The 18,882-nt window shown below is 48.3% G+C and overlaps 1 protein-coding gene across 2 annotated transcripts in view; it reads right to left on the bottom strand.

Annotated features, from left to right (window-relative positions):
- The window catches only part of RAB6B (RAB6B, member RAS oncogene family), a 71,646-nt gene extending 63,776 nt beyond the window's left edge, over nucleotides 1-7,870 (bottom strand). Inside the window, exon 1 of one of the 2 annotated variants that reach the window (XM_073232421.1) lies at nucleotides 7,852-7,870. Coding sequence is in view for 1 of the 2 variants with exons in the window: in XM_037024766.2 (XP_036880661.1) it covers nucleotides 7,277-7,346 (70 nt within the window). In the remaining variant the exon portion in view is untranslated. Of the gene's footprint in view, nucleotides 1-7,276; nucleotides 7,712-7,851 lie in introns of those variants that run through there. The other variant, XM_037024766.2, reaches the window with a different exon arrangement.
- Between the last annotated feature and the right edge of the window lie 11,012 nt (nucleotides 7,871-18,882).

The following is an 18,882-nucleotide window of genomic DNA, read 5'->3' as shown; positions in this document are numbered from 1 at the left end:
TGTGGCAGCAGGCCAAGGGCTGACCCAGGAGGGCTTTAGCTGCTCCCACGCTCTGTCCACCACCTCCCTTCAAACCACCACATATAAGCAGTGCATTCCATGTAAGAATGGAGGGCCTGTTAGCAAGCCCAGCTCCATCAGACTCCCAGGTATCCTGCTTCCTTCCCAGAGTCCCTTCCCCACCTCTTCCAGAGCTTGAGTGCCCCTTTTCAGCCTAGGGGCATCAAAGGCCTCTTCCCGGCCACCACCACGCTGTGATCCGCTAGCAGCTCCTCAGCAGAGAGCTTGGCACATGATTCCCTCAGTGGCATTTATGGCAGACCTCATGTCTGCAAGGCCTCAGTGTCCTTCTGTCTCCTCTGCCCTAAATCTGCCTTTGGGATATGAGACCCAACAGAGATCAGTGTTTCTCATAGCAAACTGGGTTCAAATTCATTCCTGCCACACTAGCAGTGAGTCCTTGGGTGTGACCAGCTCTTAAAGAGTTCCTGCCTCCTCACCTGCAAAACAGAAAGGATCCCCTATCTATCACAGGGTTCTAAGAAGGCACCAAGCGCCCCATGTGGGGCCTCGGGCAGAGTGCATGTTCCTAAATGCCATCTGAGGTTAACTGGAGGAAGGACACAGGAACATTTCACCAGGAAGGGCAGACTCATCCAGAATCCCTCCCTATCCATCCTCCTCTCTAAGCCCCTAGAATGACAGATCCTTCCTAGGTGTAGATGTGACTAAGCCATTCCCCAGCTGAGGGTCCTCCACCAGTTTCCCATTTCCCTGAGAATAAAGTTCTAGCTAATGGCCAAGCCAGCCTCTGTGATCTGCCTTCACCTCATCTCCAGCCACAGGGGAAACTGTGTGAGTCTGTCACCCCAATACTGGAAGCCCTTTTCTCTGGAAATACCCCACTAAGGCGACATGCCCCTTCACTGCCTGCCTGAGCCCTGGGAGAGAGCTGTGGTTTCTAGTACAGAACAGACACACCCAAGTCTTTCTCCTTCCTCTGCCCACAATCCAGGGCACCTGCTGAGGCTCCAAGCTTTTTTAAAGTCCTGGAAATAACCTTTGCTTTAAAGGCTCTCTCCTGCTCTCAGGGGCAGGGGGATGATCTACTCTCTCCTGGGCCCAGACATGTCCCTTGGCTATGTCACCTCCTAGGAACAAGTGGTGTCTGGCCCAGGACACGTGGTTGAGCTACATGGGCTCCTGCTGGCCTTGGTACCAAGAGACCAGGATAAATATGCTTTTCTACTAAAAATGAATCACTTTCCTAAAATAATAAAATATTCATAGCAGTGAGCACTTACTTTTAAAAAAGACTCCACTTAGTTTAGGGTAAAAGTTATGGAAATAATAGCAAGAACTAGAAATGTCAAGCCCCAGGATATAGTAAAGAACCTCCCTTCAGGGTCCTGAGGCAGTGTGAGTCTTCGTTCTTTCCCTCTCTGTTCCAGGAAGCACAGCCTGGCCTGCCACCGTAGCCCTCTCTGGGTTTACATCCCCAGGCCAAGCTGGGGGCCCCATTGCCGGAGCCTGTCTTTTTGTATCTCACAAAAGCTGCCCATCGCAGGCACTTCTGATCCTCCTCCCTGACCAGCTCCCCGACCTTTTCTTCTCCATAGTGAGCAGTGGGAAAGGATGACAGACAGACAGGGTGGACAACAAACAAGTTCTCCCAGTAGTCCCACTGGTGTTTGAGTTTGGCTGTTCTTCCAAACCTTTTCTCACCTCCCTCAATGGTTCTGCCCTACAGTTTCTCTCCATTATTACACCGAGACGAGACAGCCGTGCACATTCAATGGTTCACTCATTCAGCAACAGTGGAAGACACAGGATGGGGAGGACAGAGAGTCTGCAGCCAGATGGACACAGATAGCACCACCCTCAGGTCCATGGGGCTAGTGAGCAATGTCAGGGCACACCTATAAGCATAAATATTCATGGGCTCATTTTAGGGAGGCACTAAGTAATAAAAGGATGATGAGGTTATTTTGTTATATTTTAATAGGATTCATTGTAATTTGGGAGCTGCAAATGATAATGATAACCACATTATGCCAAAGACGGTAGCGACTATTTCTTTTGCAAGATCAGAACATACACTAACAGTTTCGTCATTCTCTTCTGGTTAGTTCTCTTGTCTCTGTCGTTAGCACCAAGGTGCCACGTTTTCTTACATGACTAAAGGTTAGTCCTCATGTTGGTACCTGACTCCCTCCCTCACCTCATACGCGCCTCCTTAAACAAATCAATCAAAGGTCCTGCATGTACCCAACATCCGAGGTTCCCTCTGTCATGCCAGCCACAGAGGAGGAGAGAAGAGCTGGGAGGGGAGAATGCAAGGCCAGGGATGAAGAGGCCCCGCCCAGCCTGGGGATTCCCCCGGGCCTCCAGGGCAGCTCTGGCAGCGCCAGTCTGGATGGGGCCCTTCCTTCCTGCCTCCGGTGCCCGCTGCTGTCCGCTTGCTCAGAGAAGGGGTGGGGATGGGGTGCAGGTGCCCTGAGAGGTTCAGGTTCTGTGAGGAGAGCTGTGAGCTGGGTGTGACCAGGGCTAAATGATCTAGTCATTTGAAAGGAAAGATTTCTAAGTGCTGTAGTTACAAATCCTCTGGTTTGAAAAGGCAGCAGGTGTCAGGATTATGTCGAGGCCGCCTGGACTCCCTTCCGTTTCCATCTACTGATGGGCCATCAGCAGATACCACACAGCGAGGGTAATCTCATCATTTTCAAACCCAGATATTTAATGAGCACAAATCCCCCATGGATGCGGAGAGGACCGATGACTAAGACTTAGTGCTCCGAGGTGCTTAAATTCACCCTGAAGGGGCGTACATTCGTTTAGGGAGTGGGACCTAAAAAAGTTAATGAACATTTAAAAATCCTGAGTAGCCAAGATAACGGAGAGGTCATGGGGCAGCCTGTGCTTGTTTTTAAAAATGCTCAGAAAAAAACAAAGCTGCGCTGCACACCCAGGTGGGCTGGGTCGGTCGGGAAGACCAAACAGGTCTAGAGGTGGCGGGAAGGAGGACCCCTCTGGGACCAGCCTTCACACACAGCAGCCAGGCCAGCAAAAGGCTCCCTGTGTGGCTGTGGGCAGCATAGGTGGTAGAAGGGCAGGAGTCTGACTGGGCCCTGCCCTGGGTGTGGGAGGGTGACCCTTAAGGCCGTGTGGGGCAGGGGGCTGAATGCTCCTGCACCCAGAAGAATGGGATGAAAGTGGAGGGAAACCCCATTCTCAGCACAAACCAGACACCTGAGAGTCACCCTCATGCTCCCACTCCCTGCTCCACCCACTTTTCTCCAGAGCAGGGAGACAATGTTCTGTGGGTGGGTCCCTTGCGAGGCCTACTCCCTGCCCTCAGCCCAAAGGAGAACAGTCGGCTGCCTGTGGAAGCGCCTCTGCCTCTGGAGCCCTTAGAAGCCATCTCTGCCTCCGCCCCCTGCCCCCAAAGATTGGAGGACGCCCCACTTCGGGCTGGCACGAGAGCTGTTCCGCCCTGCACACAGCTGGCACAGACCTATACTGCAACGAGATCCACAAACGTCCCTACTCCCCAGGGAACCAGAATGCCCTGAGGCAAGGGATACACTCAAGATCTGATTAAATAAATAAAGGGATGATGGAAGGAGGAAGGGAGAGAGGGATGTGAGGGAGAGAGAGAGGGATGAGTGAGCAAATGACTAAGCGACCAGAGGGCAGTTGTGTGCAGGGTCACTGTGTTGCAAAACTCCTGGGACGCCAGTCACACTGTCCTTGGTGAGGATGGACACTCCAGCCGCACAACTGCCAGGGACAGGACGAGGAGGCGGCTGGCCAGGGGGAGAGGCTGGCCTGCCCGCCTCAGCGGGAGAAAGCAGACCAAACTCTTTTCCATCTTTCTCCCCAGTTTGGCTGGAGGAGTCTCAGGAAAGGGAGATGAGCAGAAGCCAGAGGGCAGCCAACACACCCCACCTTCTTCCTCCCCACTACACACACAGACCTGCAGAGTGCAGCCTACAACCCAACAGAGTGCCATCCAACTTAGGAGCAAGACATGTGTCCTGCAGGTCCTCTCTCCTTCCTTAGACACCTGCTCATGCCTGTCTTCTCTGGATGCCACCAGTTGCCTCAGTCAAGACTGGTGTCCCCCACCACTGCCATCAGCACGAGGGCATGGCCAGCAGGCCCAGAGAGAGCCATGTGAGCACCAGCAGGACTGCACAGCCTTCCTACTGCAAGGAAACCCCTCATCCCGGGTCCACAGCACCCGCCCCATGATCCCAGCCCCTGCCAGGCTGACATTGCCAGCCAGCCTGTCGTTCTGTGCCTGGAGGGGAGCTCTCTCATGGCCTCGGTGCTCTCTCCAGAGTGCTCCTCAATGGCTTCCCTCTCAAACCAGGTCTCTGAGACCTCTGAAGGTCTGATGCTCCCCTGGGATTATCTGGCCCAAGGTACCCTGCAGGCCAGGAACTCCTTTTTAGAATCCAGTTGTCTTCATCTACTGACTTAGGGAGATGGCACCACCATATCAAGCACAGGAAACAAGAGAAGGTCATACCCCTCCAGCCCTTTCCTGTGGCCCCTTTTCAGGGTACTCAGCTCATTTAGGCAAGCTCATGCTGCTCTAGAAGACTCTGTCAAGTTTAACTGGCCCAACTCCCCCATATACCTCACCGTCACACAGAGAGGGAGGACCAGGGAAGGGGTGAGGGCCACACCTCAGGGGCTCCCTCCCCTGCATAGGCTACAGTGGCACAAAAGCCCAACACAAGCAGAACTGTGTGCAGGCCAGATGGAAGCAATGGCTATGATAGCAATTCTCCATTCCACCAGGCTCAGGGATGCAGATGATCCCTACCTAACTCAGGTACCCCAAAAGCTGTGTACAATTTAAGGTAAACAACCCACTAATGACACGCCCAAGTGGAGGAGGCTTATCAGGGTCTTCGGGCCCCCTGCCAGAGGGGCCAGAGTAGCCAATAGCCTATCTCACTGATGGTAGAGCCTTTCATCCCTAATGGCCATGGTCCAAAGGCCCACAAACCCTGCCCCTAGCCCACCAGTTCAGCATCCCCACCAGGTTATCATACCAAACCACAAGCCTGGCTAGAGAGTAGCAACTCTCACCCCCTCTCAGGAAGGCTCCCCAGTTGTTGGCTTCCCAAATGCCAGGATGAATTTCCCAATGTCATGTTAGTGGCTGGGAACAGAAGATGTGGGTTCCAGCCCCAGAAGTGTTAACAACTCACCATGGGACTCTAGGCATGCCCTCCCCATTCCTGTGGCTCCAACTTCTCATCTAAATATGCTGGGCAGGCGGTGGCTTCGTCTCCGAGGGCTTAAGCTCTCATTTCTGTGCTTCTAGGAGCAAGGGGGCTTTGCAGGGCTCAGCAGGGACATCAGCCCATCAGGTATTCTGAGGGAGTTTCCTCTCATCAAAGCCCTGGTCTTTCACTGAAGCATGTGCACACTTGAAATAAACAATCGTTTGTTGAGAGTCTAGCAGGATCCAGACCCTCTGCGAGGCACTGGGGAAACGTGAAGCATGATAAACTGCCCTCAAACAACCATTCTACAGAGACAGAAACTGAGGCTCAGAAGGCCCTGGGATCTGCACAATTCAACTCCCATGCTGCCTGATCCCTGTAGAGTTTTCTCCCAGAGCTCCAGGCCAGCTGAGATCAGCACTGAGATGTGAAGACCCCTGAAACCTCTCACGCGTGGGGAAAAGTAAAAAGAAAGTGAGCCCTGAAACTGGACACTATTAAGTTCAGAAACTCAGTACATCTAGGACACAGCACTCGCTGGCTGAATTGACCTTGCTCTGAAAAGGCCAGCCTGACCCCAAGCCCCATCCCTGTATTAGGGCCTGGCCACCTTCTGGACCACTCACCCGAGATAATGAGCAGCAGGAGAGAGAAGACTGCAAGGCGACTTCCACAACCCACAGGTACACACTCCACAAAAGCACTGCTCCCAAGGTGGCCTGTGTCTTGGCCCTTTGCACAGACAGGCCCCAAACCAGGTCAACTGGACTGGTCTTTAGAGCTAGAGCTGGGATCCTACCCCCAGCGGCAGTCTTCTAAGTGGAAATGGTCAGGGCCCAGGTTATGTTCCTGCAGCCCCAGGTGAGGGGCCCCTGGAGGGATGCGCTGAGAATCACTCCTTCCTACAGGTGTCAGAGGGGTCCGCGCTCTTCAATCTGGTCTTTCCACCATGAGACCAACCGGGATTTCAAAGATGCCGGGCCGGCCGGCAGAGGCTGCTGGGCAGGGAAGCCGTTTGTTCTGCCCTGCCCCACCCTACCTACATCGTCCCTCCCCACCACCCCCGCAACCCCTACTCCGTGGCAGGCTGCCACCGTGACCTCCCCTCCCCCAAGAAGGGCGGTGAGCTGGGAGGTGGGGGTAGGTGGGGGTAGGTGGGGGTGGGAAGAATCCAATGGCCGCCAACGCTCTCTGGAGGGGTGCTGGGAAGCAGGCAGGGCGTGTCGTCTGGTCCTTTCTCTGCCCAGAGCCAGGCTTCAGACTCTTGGTGCAAGGCGCCCCTGTACCATCCCCCAATCTGCCTCGCACTGGGGAACCCTGTTGTCATCCCCCGACCCCTGAGCCCCAAAGTGCTAACACACACCGATGAAGGGCAGTGGGTCTGGAACCTTCTGTGTCCAATTGGACTTAAGCCAGGGGAGATAGGTGCCCTGTTCCCTTGGGGTCTCCACCGGCTCTTTCCAGGGGAGACAGGTGTTAGTCTTCCCCGTGGCCTTCTGCCCCAGGGCCTGGACGTGCCTATATTACGCATGGTTCCAAGCTGGGTCCGCAGGGAACTGCTCTGGTGCAGCGGGGTGGGGGGCGGCCAGACGCCGGCCCTGCCTCTTTCTCCGAAGAGGGGTCCCCATTCTCCCTCAGACCCCCGCCGGCGCCCCGCCACCTGCGCGGTCGCCCGCAGCCAGTGCCGCAGTGCGAGACAGCCGGCGAACCTGGCGCCTTCAGCCTTGGCCAGCGCCGCCGAGCTGGCCGCCGCCCTCCGGCCTCCCTGCCGCGCCGCGCTGCACCCGCACCCGCACCCGCACCCGGAGCCCCCCAGATCCCACCTCACCACCCCCTCCTCAGTCTTCACCCCTGGCCCCTCCCCTGCCCGGCGCCGCCCGAGCTGGCCGCCACCTCCACATCCCCATCCCTCCCCTCCACCCCTGCACCCAAGGCCCTTTCCGAGCCGGAGCCGGGCAGGGTCCCGATGGGGTGGATGGTGGGGCGGCGGGGGTCGACTCCGCGTCAAGCCGGGAGAAGAAGCCGGCACTCACCGCTCTGCTCTCCCAGGAACACCAACTTGAATTTTCTCAGCGGGTTCCCAAAATCTCCCCCTGCGGACATGGTGCTGGCAGCCGGGGCCGGGAAAGGAGGAGCAGGAGAAGCGAAGGAGCAGGGAGGGGGGAGGAGGAGGGCGAGGGGGGGCGGCCGGCGGTGCGGGAGCCGGAGGGGGAAGGGCGGGCTACGCGCGTCCCTGGCTCCCCGGCTGCGCCCCGGCCCCAGCCTGCGGCTGCGTGTCCGGCAGCGGCGGCGTCGGAGGAGCAGGTGGGGGGAAGGAGGAGGAGGGCTGGGTCTGGGCTGCTGCGGGCGGCGCGGGCGGCGGCTCTCTGGACGCCCAAGGCGCAGCGCGGACCGCAAGGCGCGGGCGGAGCGGGGCGCGGGGAAGCACGGGGCGGGGGGCGCTCTCCGGGGCCGCGCGACTCGGCCCCCTCCCGCCTCCGCCGGCGCCTGCGCTCTGCGCGCTCCCCAGCCTCTGATGTCATGCGGGGCCCGCGGGGCTGCGGGGCTGCGGGGCTGGAGGACGTCTGCCCACCCACCCCGAGCCCGCACCCGGGCTGGGGGGCTTCACCTCGCCGTGCTCCCGAGAGGCCTCCGGATCTGTCCGTCTCTTGTTGCCCCTCAACATTTGTGTTCCCCACTCTACCCTTTTAAATCCAGGAAAATGACATGAAATTGTCATGGAATATTTGTTTCTGAGCTTTTCAAACCTAGATGCCCGTCCCTTCCTCCACCTCCACGACGTCGATACACAGCGTAGCCCTTTGAGAAGACGCAAAGGAGAGGAGGTGGGGTGAGAACCAGGGTGTGGTATGGTGGCCCAGGTGATGGTAGACGGGCCCCACTGTGGCCCCTTATGGCCTTAGCCTGCTCTCCCCTCTCTACGCCCAGATCCGTCCTCTGGGCGCCTCTAGGGGTCATACGTGTCCCCGCAGACTTGGCCAGCACGAGAGGAGGACCAGCATAGGTCGCATCTACCCCAAACCAACCGCTCCTACGGATCATTTTATCCAGATTCTGCTGCCCCATGGGAGAGAGGGGGCAATGACATCCCCGAGTATTAGAATGGACATCTCCGGAACAGTGCCCTGGATATTCTGCCCTGGGGCCACCAGGCTGACAGTGCCAGTGCTTGCCCAGGAATTAGATGTATATGGGCCATGAGCTCCTAGAGGACAGGACAGCAACCTCCCATTAACACCTCTATATTCGCCTGACGTACTGGTGCACAAAGAATGAGTTGTGGGTGGATGAGAGTGAGGAGCAGATGCCAAGTGTTAGAAGCACTCCCAGGACAGCCCGCAAGGTGTTCTGGTTACCCAGCGTTTTACAAAGCTGCCTCTTACTGGCCTACTACCATGTGGTCTTATTCTTTTACAGCTGTTTAAGGAACATTTATGTGGGGTTATAACTTAAACGTTTGGGAACAAGCTGTGTGTGTGTATTTATGCAGAGAGAAGAGTGAGAAGCAACCTTCATCACTGGAGATTTCTAGGAGACATTTATTAGCCTCTTTTTTGACATAAAGGGCTTCCTTGGCATGTCACTCTGTCTGTCTCCCTGGCTTGTTTACCTACAGCCTCTCTTTCTCTCGTTGCTTGTGAAAGACCAGAGAGTGAATTCCATGAAAGCAGCGGTTGTGGAGCCTCTTCAGGGTCCCATGGACCAAGCTGAGAGCTTAGCAAATAACTGAATGTTTAAATGAACATCTAGAACTCAAAGCTGCTATGTTTCTCAGCATCACTTTTGTTTTGGGGCCCCAGTGGCTACAGGCTGTCACTGTGGTACACCCAACCCACTGGGCCTGGCATCAGACTCAGGGGTAGCTTCCCAATTCCCACTCTGCTTCTGCTCTGGGGTTCCTGCTATCTCAGGAGACTGCATCCAGAATGGGGCTGAAGGAAGCCCCAGTGAGAGGAGACTCCTGAACTGCAGCCCTTCCCGCCTCCCTGATGCCCCCTCCACAGAGTGGCCAGGGCAGCTACAGTCAAGGCACCACCATGGTGACGCTCCTCCAGCCTGCATCTTCTCTGACACCTGGCACTGTCTTCCATGCTCCCTCATCCTGTCCTGTCCTAACGGGCAAGACGAAACAATTGAGGAGTGACAAGGTACCATCTTTTAACAAGCCTGGTTAAGTCCTGTACCTTCCCTGATCATCTGGTCCTCCACACACAAGGCAGGGAGGGTGGGGTGGGACACAGGCCTCCCTGGGCACCTCCAAGCTTCTAAATCAGACCCCACTGGGAAGATTGTGGCCCAGGATGTACCGTGGGACTCGATCAGGATTCTTCCAGTTCAATAACAAAAACCCAACTTCACCTACTTTAAGGATGGGCTCATGGAGCTGAGCAGATACTGCATTCCTCATGGGATGTGGTCGCTGTGCTGTGGAAATCAGAGTCCGCTCTGCTCCATGTGACCTCCCCTTCTCCATTTCTCATCATTGCTTGTATCCCCTTATTCGGATCTTGTCCTTAACCTGCCCTAGAGCAGACAGGCTTTCTCCAGGTGGCAAAAAAATGTGAAATGTGGCCACTGGGATGCTCAGCCTGGCAAGCTCACCAGAGTATCTGCTACATATAACACCTTTGTGTTCCATTTTTAAAAATTATGTAAAGCTTCTTCCTTTCTTCGGTGTACTATATATATGTAAGTGGTAAAGTAAACTTGTCAACGTGAGTGCCCATTTGCCCTCTACTGAGTGGGAGAAATCAAACGTTACAATACTTTTAAGGCCCCCAGCTGTGTTCTCCACTACACCCCCTTCTTCACCTCCCTCTCTCAGGCAGAAATCCAGAACCCTGGCTTTTCTTTGAAGTTTATCGCATTGGGTTGTGTCCTTCAACAATACTTTGTTTTGTTTGCAGCTTTTGAACTTGATGTAAGGTATCAAACTGTATATTCTCTCCTACAACTTTAATTTTTCTTAATATGTTCCTGAAGTTCATTTGTTGATGCATACAGCAACAGTCCTTTCATTGTAACTGCTGTTTAGTATTCCACTGTATGCTCCAATTTTGAAAGCATTTTCAGTAAAGTTTGTCTAGTTTAAAAATTGTTTTTAATATAAAATACATTTAAATTCACAGAGATAATCTTACGGAACCATAGTAAGTTAGCAAAACCAGGAAATCCACATTGGAAAATGCACCCAGTTTTGTTTCTTCTCCTACAAACAGTGCTGCTATGAACATTCTTTATGTGCTTCCTGATGCACCTGTGACAGGTTTTTCTAAGATACCTATCAATCAAGTAGATAAATTGAGGTATAGAACCAAATATATATTTAGTTTTATGCCAAACTGTTTTCCAAAATAGTCCTTCCAAAGATATGAATTCTGCATATTCACCTTCAAGAAAGCCTTAGCTATTCTCAGCCCTTTGCTATTACATACACCTTTAAAAATTCAACTCTTTACTTTGAGATCATTGTAGAGTCACAAGCAGTTGTAAGAACTATGACAGACCTTGTGTATCATTTATCCAGACTCCCCCAATGGTAACATCTTGCAGAAGTGTAGCACCATATCACAGCCAGGATATTGTCATTGATACAGTCAAGGTACAGAGCATTTCCATTATCATAAAGGTCCCCCGTGTTATCTTTTTATAGCCACACCCACATTCCTCCTGCCCCATCCCCTTCCTAAGCTCTGGCAACCACTAAACTGTTCTTTGTTGCAGTAACTTTGCCATTTCAAGAATATTCTGTCAGTGGAATCACACAATATGTAGCCTTTTGGGATTGGCTTTTCTCCCTCAGCATAATCCTGTGGAGATTCTTCCAGGTAATGTATGTATCAATAGTTGGCTCCCCTCCCCTGCTGAGTAGTATTCCAAAGCATTACCACAGTTTGTTTAACCATTTTACCCATCAAGGGGTATCTGGGTTATTTCCATTTTTTTGCCTTAACAAATACAGCTGCTATAAACAATCATGTACAGATTTTCATGAGAAAATAAGCTCTTCTTTCTCTGGGATAAATACCAAGAAGGAGAATTGTGAGGTCATGGGGTAGCTGCATGTTTATTTTTTTTAAAGGAACTGGCAAACTGTTCTCCAGAGTGGCTAGACCACTTTACATTCCTACCAGCAATGTATGAGGGATTGTCTCTCCACATCCTCACCAGCATTTGGTTTTGTCACTGTTTACTTATTTTTTAAGCCATTTTGACAGGTATGTAGTGCCATCTCATTGTGGTTTAATCTGCATTTCCTGGATGGCTGGTAATGCTGAACATCTTTTCATGTGCTTATTTGGCACCTATCTATCCTCTCAGGTGAAATATCTGTTCATGTCTTTTGTTCATATTGGATTGTTTGTTTTTTACTGTTGAGGTTTGCAAGTTCTCTTCTATATTCTAGATACTAGTAGATACTAGTTCTTTGTCAGATACGTAGTTTGCAAATACTTTCTCCCACTCTGCAGCTGGTTTTTTCATCCTCTTACCCAGGTTCTTTACAGAGTAAAAGTTTTTAATTTTGGTGAAGTCCACCTTATTTATTTTTTCTTTTCAGAATTGTGTTTTTGGTGTCATGTCTAGGAACTCTTCATTAAGCCCTAAGTGCCAAAGATTTTCTCTTGTATTTTTTCTTAAAGTTTTTAAATAAGGTTTATGTTTTACATTTCAATCTGTGATACCGTTTGAGCTAAATTTTCATGAATCATGAGACTTCAGTTAGAATTTTGTTTTGTTTTGTTTTTGCCTGTTGATGTCCAGTTGCTTCAGCACCATGTTTTGGAAAGGCTGTCTTTTCTCAAGTGAATTCCTTTGCACCTTTATCAAAAATCAGCTGGGCCTTGTCACTGCGGGTGAGGGGATGGTCTCCTCTGATGCTTGTGGGTGGGAGGCTGGCCTCGGTACTGCCCAGGGGGGAATGAAGGCCTGGTTCCGATTTTGGCCTTCCCTGAGACCCCCATCCCAGCTGAAGGGTTGGGCCACCTTGATATAGGATGGCAATGGTGGAAGTCTATATTCACCACTTGAAATCTGCCACCCTGAGGGTTTTGGAGAAGAATGGGGTGGAAGAGTAAGTGCCTGTGCATTTGCTCAGCCTGCATTTGTTTTAGAATCTCAGCTCAGCATGGCTCTGATATTACTCGACATACCTGAGCAGCCAAGCTGTTGCCACTGGATTCTTCCTTACACTCCCCACCTCTGTAGCTCTGTATCGATGCATCTGTTACACCCATCCATCCATCAGACATCTATCTACTTACTTCTTCATCACTCCACTTACACACATGTGATACATACTTACATGCATAGATACATAGCCATTCATTTATCCAGACATTCTACTTATTCTATCTATCAATCTACCCATCATCCTTCCATTCACTTACTGATCCATTTAGCTGAGGCTACCTGTCATCTTCCCTGGCCAGTGTGGACAGAGGAATGAACAGAATTTAAAATCTCTTCACCACCTCTTCTTCCCACCTCTGTACCTGCCACCCCACCTCTGTACCTGCCCTCCTCACCTCTGTACCTGCCCTCCTCACCACTGTACCTGCCACCCCACCGCTGTACCTGCCCCCCTCACCTCTGTACCTGCCACCCCACCTCTGTACTTGCCACCCCACCTCTGTACCTGCCCTCCTCACCTCTGTACCTGTCCCCCTAACCTCTGTACCTGCCACCCCACCTCTGTACCTGCCCCCTCACCTCTGTACCTGCCACCCACCTCTGTACCTGCCCCCCTCGCCTCTGTACTGCCACCCCTACCTCTTCCTGCTACTAACTTTCCTCTTTGTTTTCCTGCAGCTTTGACTGCCCCAGGGGTTAATCACAGTTTCTATGTTATAGCTTCTCCATCTCATTTCTGTAATTTCTATATCATTGATATTTTAAAAAACAACCAGAGCACAGAGCTGGTTCACCTTGTTGTCGGGCACTAGTAGCCCTCTTTCTCCTCTTTTCATCTCCTCCTCCAACTCCTTATCATCATTATTAGTGTCTGCTTCTTCTTTAGCCTCCTCCTTTCTGCTCTTCTTTTTCAACTCTAGGTTTGATTATAGTTTCCTTCTCTCCATTTTGCACACTACTCTGCAAGAGTCTTTAAAGCTTGTTTTTATTTCTATAGTCTTTCCTCTTGATTTGTTTTGACTTCTATTTTTCATGAATAGCCTTGATCTAATCAGTCTAGTTGTTATCAATCGTTTGAGTGAGAAACTGAGCTTCTGTCACTCAAGTTCTTACTGAAGTCCACTGAAGTGGTGTTTCTCGGCCACTGAGCTACCATGGGGTTGGGGAAAGCAGATGTTAAGCTATGTGTATATTGACAAGTCATGCTCAGTGCTGGCTGGATGGCCAGGGAACTAAGCAGTGGGTGAACTGATGGAAGGTTGTGCCTGCAATACTAGGCCAATGAAGGAGGAAACCAAAGGGGGCCAACTGTGGGCAAAATTTCTGCCTCATAGCCTGAGTTGGAATCTTGGCTGATGACTCTTTAATAAAGAAGGGATTAGTTACTATACAAAGATTAGAAGGTTCAGTGACTGGGGAGATTGTTAACAGAGGGCTACCATAAGACCTATAGACGCTGTTGCAAGAATTCTCATATGGGTGAAAAGACAATGAGGGTGTGAACTCTCACCACTGTACCTGCCACCCCACCTCTGTACCTGCCCTTACACCTCTCACACCCTTACTGTGCTCCTGGATTGCTGTGGTCCTCTCCTGATGGCTGGGAAATGGAACGAGATTGGAAGAGAATCTTACAAGGAGGCCACTCCCTATTCTATAGAAGGTTTGGGTTTCAGAGCTAACAGCAATTGAATAAATTGATGAACTACTTGGATGAGTTAATTAATGGAAAGGATAAAAGGATCCATGGGAAATGGAATGGACTTATTTGTGAATGGGTGGCTTTGTGGATGAGTAGATGGATAGATGAATGTCTGGGTGAGTGTATGTATGTACATATGTATCCAGGTATGGGTAGATATATGGATGTTGAGGTAAGTGAATGTAGGTAAATGGATAGATAAGTGAATGGAATGATAATGGGTGGATTGATAGATGGAATAGGTGGAATGTCTGGATAGATGAATAGCTACATATATATGTATGTAAGTGTGCATAGTATGTGTGTGTAGTGATGTAATGAAGAAGTAAGTAGATAGATGTTTGATGGATGGATGGGTTTAACAGATGTATTGATACAGACCTACTGAGGTGGGGAGTGATGGTTAATGAGCAAGAGTATAAGTGAATGGAGAAATTGGATAATGGATAGATAACAACAGTGTGAGCTTTGATATTAGACCTGTATTTGCATTCTCCCTTTGCACACTAGCTATGTGACATTGGGTAAAATCTTTTAATTTCTCTAAGCCTTGGGAAAAATTTAAATATGCAAGAAAATAACTGTCACAAGTTGGGGAAATATTGTTGAAGATAAGTATTTTTGGGAATAAAAACCTTCAAGAAACAAATGTCATTAGTAGAGAGAGGGTAAAGGGTTTATTTGAAGTTAAATTTCTGTAAATCAAAAGGAAGATTTCAGGACTGCAGAAGCTGTGGTAAGATCTGAAAATGTGTACCTACAAAATAATAATAATATAAAACATTTTACAAGTTAGAGTTACAAACCAAAATATAAACACTATTTATGTAAAAATATTAATTTCAAATTATGTGAAGATGTGGGAGAGGAGAAAGACACCCTCTGGTTCCAGTGTCCTCATCTTTCATGACAGGGAGTCAAATGATTTGAAGTTTGAAATATAAAAATGATTAATCTCAATGTGTTCCTTTTCTCCAAAATATTTTTTTTAATTATAGAATGACCTTCTAATGAAAAAGTTTCTTATAAGTGAATGAAACTTACTTGAAGTTTTATGATTCTTTTTGATTTCTTTTTTGAGTTTTAAGTACAAACAAAATTAAATAAAATAACTTATTACAAATGGCATAAAACAATCACATATTTATCAAAATGTTTCAACGTATTTATTTAGCCTTTCTGGAACACTTGCATGAAAAGATGTCTAGAATGAAACCCTCCTAATGTAAATGCTAATTATTTATGAGCAGTGGCATTTGAATTCTTTTTAACCTTCATGCAGTGCTTGAATAATTTACAAGTATGCATTCTTTTTACAAAACTTACATTGGTTTTCCTTCATACAAAGGAGAAAATTTAAAAGAAAAAAATAATTCTCTGCTTATTCTAATCTTGTCATTATTACCGTAAGTATTTGATTTGCAGGAGCGCTCTGTAACCTATAGTTTAAAAACTCTAAGCTGCTAATTCTCTTTAGAATGTCACACTGAACCTCAAGGCCATAGAAACTGTAATGCTTGTTTTATTTTGTGTGTTTGTTAGAGAAAAGTGTAATTATTAAGATACTTTTTATAAAAAATCATGAATGTTCACTAGGTTGCAAACTATATTTGTGGTAGGAAATTGAATTTGCTCACAACCATTTGACAATTAATCCCTGACTGTGTCCCCTCTGACCTTGTTATAATTAATCTGAGAGTATATAAAGTAAGTGGAGTCTCTGAGGAATAAGAAATTTAATGGTAAGCTTTCTCCCTTAAAAATATTTATGCAAGAATCGGTAGCTATATTCATTGTAAAATAAAACATAGACTCTCTTCTACAAGGATTATGGAATTGTGGGGAGGGTGGGTCAGGATTTCCCACCTCCTGGCATGGAGCTTTATCTGCTGGGATGTTGGGCACACAACCAATTCCCCTGCCAGCTGAAAGATAAGAGGGGGCTGACTTTAATTTATAGTCACTAAATTGTACATAGAAAGGAAATCCCTGCATGCCAGCCAACTGGGTTGGGAACCAAAATGTTAGAGTGCTCTTCAAGAATCCAGGGGTCTTGCTGAGAAGTGGAGTGCTAGCTTCCTACGGCTGCTGTAAAAATGACCGGGAGTATATTAGAATTTGTCCTGATCCACACAGAGTAACAGAAATTTATTCTTACAATTCATGAGGCCCGAAGTCCGGAACTAGGCTCACTGGGCTGAAATGAAGACATCAGCAGGGTTGCGCTCCGTCTGGAGGCACTGCGTGAGAACCGTCCTTGCCTCTTGTCACTTGACGAGGCTGTCACACTACTCATTCTGGGACCACTTCAGTCCAGTCTCTGCCTCCCTGGTCCCACTGGCTGCTCCTCTTCTGTGTATGCTCTTCCTCTGCCTCTTATAAGGACACTGTGATGACATTTAGGGTCCAGCCAGGTAATACAGGATAATCTCCCCCATTTGAAAATCCCTAACTGAGTTACACCTGCAGAGTCTTTGCCGTATTAAGCAACATTCACGGGGTCTGGGATTAGAGTGTGGACCTATCTTTGGGGCCATCAGTGAGCCTACTATAGGTCATAAGTTTAAGACAGCTAGAAAAGTTTCCCTCTCCTTTTGTTGTAAATTAAGGTTTCCATCGGAAAGCTGAAAATGTGTGAATTTACTCTGATCTGAGCTGCAAAGCCCCCACCTGGGAGGCTTCATTACTGCCCCAGACCACCCCAGAGGCCCTGTGCTTATCAGGGCTCCTGGGTACCCAGCAGCCTCCCGTCCCGTCCTAAGACTGCACTCAGAGGATAAAGCCTCAGAGAAAACGCTGTGCTGGCCGGTCTGCGTGTTTACTCTCTGGGATCTTGGGTGAGGGCAGAAAGGCAGGAGGGAGCATATTTTTCACAAATGGCCAGCCTCGGGCTTTCCTGCTCCCAGCTCCTACCTGTTTCAGTGGAGACAGTTCTAACCCAATGTGTCTCTTTCCCTCACCGCAAGGGGCATTCACGTGGAGCCTCATTCGTACTTAAACAATGAGGCACCGACTTATTGAGCCAGAACAAAAAGGGGTGCTTGCTGTGTGTCAGGTTGTGCAGCCCCTTCTCTGGATGTGTGCCTTCTGATTTGCACCCCAGAAGCCCCCCGCATAGTACTTGACTGAGTCCTGGCAGCTCCCCGTGGGTCAAGAGGGCCTCCTGGTGCTCCCCAGCTGCGCTCGGCTTGAGGGCCTCTGTTCCAGGATTGAAGTGTGACTGATGTTCCGCTTGAACGCCCAAACACAGTGAGGTGAGAGGAGAAAGGGGGTGTGACTCCAGGGATTCTCACGCAGCACTATGAATCATGGCCATATGAAGTTATCTACTCAAAGATGTGGAATAATATTCCAGGGATATTCAGATCAACAGCACAGTGACTGGAAGCTTCCTGACTCACTGCCTTAACGACCAAAGTCTTGAATAACATTTTATTCCTTTCTACTGCCTTCCATGTATCCTTACAGCCTGAGGGGGCCCATTTTTGCAATCTCATAGAAAGCCAAGTGAAAAGAGTGATTTTTAAACTCTAAGATGTGTGCAAATGTTTTAAACAAGTTTAAAAAATTCACAGATAAAGGACTGGACTTTATAAAAAAACAAACTGGACTTTATAAAAAAAACAAAACTTTAAAATGAAACTATGTATTTATAATGAAGCTTCCATTTAACAAAGACAGAACAAATATGCAGGCATTTCTGGGTGAAAGGTATTAATTATAACATTTTAAGTTCCAGATGAATTTAATAAAGATTAAAAAGTTATCATTATTTATACTGAATGTTAAAACTGATGCCCTATTTTTTTCTCACATAATTTGTTGTTACCTCTGTCAGTGCAGACTAACAAAGTAGGGAATAAAAAAGCCACTTCTTTATTTTATTAAGTTAAAAAAAAAATCAGACTTTTGGCTTAAAGCCATCTCTGTCCAAAATAAGTTGCAGGGCAGGTGGTGCCTTCCAACATGGTGACAGCAGCTTTTGTTTACAAAAAGTCATAAACACAAAGGTAAATTGGTAATTGGAAATGCTTCTTATTTGAGGGAATTTTAATAAAAAGATGATTTATTTAAAAAGATAGTAATACATTATTGTATAATAAAACTGTTGAGTGTTGATTTTAATCTAAAATTTACTCAAAACCCTTAATTAAATAAACCTTTGAAAAACCAAGCCTTAGGTGTGAATTTTACTTTAAGGAAGACTCTGTTTTATTCCTGGAGTGACGGTGCAGCTATAATAGTACCCAACTGAGATATATGCATGTCTTTTGACAGTGCACACTATGAACTATAATACATAGAAGTAAATAAAGCCCAACTGTACAGCTCAATGAACTATCACAGAACTATGTTCAGTTGGCCCTTGAACAACATGGGGGTTGGGGCACTGACCCTCTGCCCCGCAGTTGAATATCCATTTATAACATTTGACTCCCCAATAACATAACTACTGATAGCGTACTGTTGACCCCAGAAGCCTTACTGATAATATAAACAGTTGATTAAAACATTATTCTTACAATAAAGTAAGCTAAAGAGAAGAAAATGTTATTAAGCGACATAAGGAAAACACATTTACAATACTGTACTGTATTTGTTATCGTAAGTTTACATCATCGGTTTAGAAGAAGAATCATCTGTCAGTACCTATGTCAGTATTGTCTTACATGATACAAAACACTATAGATGTTACACGGATTACTAACACTAGACATTAGAAATGAAAAGATAATGTGAAAAAGAAATTCTTATTTATTTTCAAGTACCATGTATTTATTGAAAAAAATCTGTAAGTGGACCCTT

The sequence above is a fragment of the Manis javanica genome, chromosome 3 (assembly GCF_040802235.1).
Source record: "Manis javanica isolate MJ-LG chromosome 3, MJ_LKY, whole genome shotgun sequence".
In the NCBI taxonomy this organism is placed as follows: Eukaryota; Metazoa; Chordata; class Mammalia; order Pholidota; family Manidae; genus Manis; species Manis javanica.
The sequence above is the reverse complement of the archived record's forward strand: the minus strand, read 5'-3'. Positions and strand labels throughout refer to the sequence as shown.